General features: G+C 35.2%; 1 protein-coding gene across 1 annotated transcript; it reads right to left on the reverse strand.

Moving 5' to 3' along the window:
* Positions 1-2,234: 2,234 nt before the first annotated feature.
* On the reverse strand, positions 2,235-3,919 carry LOC116159982 (metallophosphoesterase 1 homolog; the record flags this gene model as incomplete). Its single annotated transcript, XM_031473091.1, is given in 5 exon segments — positions 2,235-2,526; positions 3,061-3,289; positions 3,332-3,580; positions 3,628-3,793; positions 3,841-3,919. Coding segments are annotated over 5 exon segments (878 nt in total), but the record flags the coding sequence as incomplete, so codon positions are not given.
* Positions 3,920-6,000: the final 2,081 nt, after the last annotated feature.

Here is a 6,000-nt window from a genome sequence, read left to right on the forward strand (position 1 = left end):
GCTTGCAACCCCGAACGAGGGCGAGTTATCTATCTCGGGGGCGCGATTCTGATAATAAAAACTCTTCGGTTTAGAATCTATGTGTACGAGTCACGATTCACTTAGGCCCTGCCTTAGATGTTTGATCACAATCATGCCACTTTTTGGTTTCAAATTTAAGCGGGGTCTGAATTTTGGAGGGAACAGTCATTCGGGTCAGGAGTGCTCATTTTTTAACGTTGCCGGGTTGACTTTATTTCCGTGTTCATGTTGTGTGAAGTTTCTCTTGCATTTTGTGGCCGTAGTTGATTCATTTCATACACAGCGTGTACCTAGGTATCATTTATTATTGGAAGGCATATTAGATGGCGCTGTGTTTGAAGAAAAGCGCAAAAGAAATAAATCATTTCGCTTCGCTTCAATCTTTGACATTAATAGCTAATGACAGTTCAGTTGGCAACAGAAACCGTCACTCGTTTTTTAACGGAAATGCTTGTTTTGTTAGGGGTATGAAGGTACCAGTTTTCGTTGAGGAAAGAAAAACGGTAAGTACTTACTTAACAGTGCACAAGGGTTTTGTTAATTCGAATCTAACATTTCGCGCATCTCCCGTGATAGTATTACAAGAATGTTAAGACGCTTTATTATTCAGAAAGTTTACATTTGCGATACAAGCGATTCCGGGTGAATAAGGGTTATTTGTGTATTACATAATGGCGTTATATGGTTATCATTTCTAATGTCTCCGATGGTTGCATGGATTATGAAATCTGTGAATTTTTTTGTCAGCGGAACACTCGCTTGTGTTTAATCAAAGTCAAAGCTTCCCGCTATCCTATCCTCTTAAAACAAATATAGTTTAATATTATGAGAGGAAAAGAGAGTGAAGAAAATTTAGTTAATTTGGTTTACACCCAAAACATGGCCGCCTACAGTTTATGGGCGTCATATCATATACAGTGGCACCACGCTCAGAAAGTCCCTGACAGGGCGTGTCCGAAGACGCTAGAAATTTAAAACGTACATTCTGATGCAAAATTTAAAGACACTTTAAGGGAATTACATACCATATCAGATTGTAGATCCAAGCTATATGCGCCTTGAAAAAGAAGAGTGTGTATAAAACTGGAGACGGAAAACGTAAAATAAAGCAAATACAAGAAGCAAAGTGTAAACTAAAATAACGTGAAGCGTCAACTGTTAAAACGGAATAATTAATAATTATGGCGAGGAATGTATCGCGTCGTTTTGCAGATGTTCTATTGGCCAGCCTGAATTATTTCAAAATTAGTTCGCATATTTTCCGGGGCTTTTCTGAGCATGGTGGCACTGTACCTAAACATTAGATATATGATTGACGTGAGGTTTGTAATGTTCCTAGGGGTCTCTCAAGGCGACACTGAAAATATTGACATACCCTATACTTACCGTTGGCAACTTTGGGAAAAAAACTTGAAAAAACTCATATATATGAAAAAACCTTAGATCATGGTCTAAGGAAAAAACTACTAGCAGAGCCACCTACATTTCAAGTCAAAACGATTGCGGCACTTTTGAATTTCGGGAGCAGTCGGTTCAATGTGGATGTCATTAAGCAAATTCATAAAAACAAAACACACAAGACATCATAAATGCAGTGGAAAACATGATAAATGAATTTAGTACAAAAACCTATTAAAATACATGGACGACCAATTCAGATAAAACAACTCGTAAAATAATAAATTGCATGTACATGGGAAACATCAAAATGGTGTGGCTCTACTCCTGGCTCCGTTAACATAAATTAATTTAACACAAAAAGTACATATGTGAGAATTCCAATGGCAAGTCCAAGTATTCATGTGAAAGTCGAATATTATCGCTCAATCAAAACATATTTTAAATAGAGGAAATGTTAATTAGTGGACCCCTTCTCATTTAGCGAGACACAAGAACTGCATCCTGCATGAATAAGAGAGCAACATATACATAAAAACTGCAGCGCGCCACGAATAAGAAAGTAAACAGATACAGCAAATCATCAGACTGTATTAGGTACTTCCTCAATCGAGCAACATCACACTGATAATCAACTCTCTCTCTCTCTCTGTTCACTGTTCACTGTTTGATAGGATAGGATCCTTTTAGTATATTCAATATTTTTTTAAAGTGTAAGCTGCAATACAAACTCCCTAATAACTATTTCTCCAGTTTGGGTAAGATTATAAACGTTTCAAAATAAGAGCATAGCATAAATCAATCACTACATTAAATGAACAGTTATGAAATATTTATATTTATTATGAGTAACAATGCTACAATAAATTAGCAATAGTAAATGTTTAAGATCATCATGGCAGAATTGAGGACGGATCATACATTCGATAATCACCAAGCAACTCCTACAATATTACACAGTAGGATGAATTGTTGTATAAGCTTTAGTTCTTTTTGTACATTTATATAAGCCACATAAAATAAAAACAATGCAAAAGATTCCATAAATTTTTAACTGGAAAAACCGGGAAGGAGACCAAAGGACTGTATACTGCAGTGACGCCTTGTCTGAAAATACAGAAGTACAAGTTAGTATCATTGTTTTACTTATATCTCAATAATATCAATCAAAATATTTGAAAATATTAAAGGCGACGGGAGAAATGCTATGGAGTCTTGTTTACATGTCTCGCTCTTGGTGCTATTCATTTGGAGACATGTCTTCGAGAAGATTCATGCAGCGACAACAAAGGGACAAACTACCAAGGGTGCTTTTAAATTATAAACATTCTCTCGGGCAGTGTCAGATCGCCCCTGACAGATGAGGAAAAAAGTGATTAAATTTTGGGCTTAGAGGGTTAGCATTCTGAGGCGGGGCAGCACCAAATACATACTTGTGCTACTTCCTCATAAGTTTACGTGAGTTTATTTAAATTGAACCATTATAACAACAAATGACGAATTGATAAACACTCCAAATTTTATTATAATCGGCTCCACCGATTTTGAGATATCAACCTTTAAAGTGAGTGGGCTGTACTTTATATTCCTTCATACAATAATACAATACCAAAATTCTCTTTATGAGGTCTACTATCTTACCTACAACTGCAAACCCATAGCCAATATTAAAAGTACCCATTCTGTAAGAACATGTAGGTACAATAATTTCAAATAAATCGCCCGTATTTAAGTTGTAAACATGGATGTCGTCATCGGGATTGATTGGAGTTATAGCTCGGTTGTGTCGTGACTTCTGACGAGTAGTAATTACCATTGAGTTATGAGTATGGGCCGCAAACAGAAATTTTGGATGAGTCGCATCTAAAACCTTTCCTTCAATTAAAATTGGCTACATTAAATGCAGCCTTACTTTATCTACAAAAGAAGACAAACTTGACAATAATGGAACATGACTTAGCACAATGTTGAAATTCGTTATGTTTGCCAATTCTGGCATAATCGGCAATTTATATTGAAAAGTATTGGCCTTAACACATGTGACGTCTCGGTAAGTGATTACATCAGGTTGCGAAAAAGCCTTTGTAAACCGTTGTATTTTATGATATGTGACATAATCAGGATATTCTCCTCCTATATCGTTATCGCCGGCAATCCATATCTACAATCGTATAATGTTTAAGTAATAAACAAAGGGTTGTTACTCACATTCAAAACATTTTCTTGATTTTCAAAAATGTTATAAAAGCGATCAACATATAAGTTGAATTCTTTGTCATCTGCAGTTGAGCCTTCGTCCAGTAAATCGCCAAGGAATATCACAACATCAGGATCTATAAAACGGTATGCTTGCCAAAATGTTTTGGACAAGTATCTAAAGCACTGTCTCTAGAATTTGCTAAAAGTATGCCAGGCACTTACCTATCACTATCCCATATTGCTATCGAGGTTAGTTGGGGAACAACTTCATTATGCAAACCAATTAGTTGAGGGTCTGCAACTATCAGCATCCTTGTACATTTATTTCTATCATAACACTGTATGTCATGCCAATAAAACACCATGCAGTAATATGTTACAACTTCTATAATAAATACTAATAAAAATATTGCGTAGACATAATATATTGATGGATTCCGATTCCTCACTACACTAAATAAATATTTCGCACATTTCTTTAAACGTAACAGTAAAAGGGGCACCAAATGTACCATCTTGACTAACATTCAGTGCCATTATATGGCACACTTACTGTTTGTTATAATATTAAACTAACGCATTGTTCATGAGCAATTGCTTGAGCATAAATTAGTCTGAGCATAATATTTTTATTAATTATTATTAATGAGGTTATGTTGACTTCATCACTTCAAATACGGATGTTTTGCCTACCTTGATACATTTGACCAACCGTGATATACTAGATCTACCATAAAGACCAAATCGTAGTAGTAATGTGTTGGGTGCTCACTGCTCAGAGTAAAAAGAAAGATAGAGATGCTTTGACGTGCCATCATCTCGTCGTGTTTGTAAACATTGCAGGAAGCGAACTTGTCACATTTCGTGAGACGATTTTAATAATATTTGAAAGGATCTAAATGGATTTTTAAATATTTATAAGAGTTGTGAAACACAAACAATTGTAAGTTGAAATTAAACAGCTTAATAAAAAAATTTATGATAATTAGTGTCACGACGGCAACGCTGTAGCGATTTGTCAGATGACGATGTAGAATTTTAAAAAATGAGGTTGCAAAGTGTGCGACTGCCAGCTTCGTAATCTTCTACACCTCAACTCGTGTCACTTATGCAGGTGCAGTTACACCCTAATAAATCGTTCCCTGAAACTGATATATTTTCTTGACAAAAATGCTACTTGCTTCAAAAGTACCGTATATTCTACGCCGTTGTTATACTTGGACAAAAATTACTCTTTCTAAATTAATAAATCTAATTAGTTAGCAATACTCAATAAGTTTTTATGATAGGTTCTCCTCTTAAATACCTCGGGTCGGACCCCACGTTGTTGCTAGTTCATGCGTTTTTTTAAACTTTGTTTGTTTATTACTAATAATTCATTTTTTACGTTTGGCATCTTGTCTTGAATGGCGGTCGTGAACGAGTCGCTCCATAAATGTGGTTATTTTCTGATATAATGTAGGTAGTAATCTTTATATTTCTTTATATCGTATTTATGTTTTGTATGCCACATTTTATATTTTTTGTGTGTTTGAATCTTTGTTTTTGAAATTTACTTCGTTTAATCGCAATGCATAATCACATATGTGATACCGTTAAACTATTGTTTGTAATTGTTTACGTTTTCGGTGTAATACTTGCTTAACTTATGTTTATTGATGTTGATTACTGGGTCTTGTCCCTGAAGTAACATTCATATAAGTTTTGATCATTTTATTTTAATATGTGGAAATTACGATTACCGATTCGTTTGATGTATGTACTGACTTGTTGTTTGTAACTAACCATTTTCTCCGTGAATGAAGCAGTCACGGGGGTGGTAAAAACTGTAGTCAAAATTGAGCTACGACACCTAATTCCGTGATTGTCTGCGACATTCAACTGTAGGCTCGAAAGGGGGCGAGATTATGCTAACCAAAGCTCTTCAGTTTAGAATCTATGTGCGATTAATGAGTTACGATTCGTAATTTCCACATTTCTAGCTAAATTTCCCTACAAGGCCATGTAATTTTCCCTCTTGCTTTTAACAAAAGGACTTTATTACACCAAAGATGAGTCACATCCTGTGTATTTCACCCCTTCTTAGAATCTTGGTACCTGCTTACCTGACCTATAATTCCCAAAACTTGTTTTTACCTATATGTTACCTCTTGAAGTTTACCTGCTACTTTTTGTGATGTTATAATTTTATGTTAGGCATTCACATCATTACAAACAATTAATTTTACAACACAATTTGATATTAATTTGACGGCTGGTTTTTCTATTGGTAAGTTCTTTTTTTCCTACGAGTAAAAAATAAGAGGAGAGAATATAACGGTGGTGGGAAATAGCATAACACGCGACGGAAGTCGTCAAAATATCACTTCCTTTGCGCTGGTC

The sequence above is a fragment of the Photinus pyralis genome, unplaced genomic scaffold (genome assembly GCF_008802855.1).
Source record: "Photinus pyralis isolate 1611_PpyrPB1 unplaced genomic scaffold, Ppyr1.3 Ppyr1.4_LG1, whole genome shotgun sequence".
Taxonomy (NCBI): Eukaryota; Metazoa; Arthropoda; class Insecta; order Coleoptera; family Lampyridae; genus Photinus; species Photinus pyralis.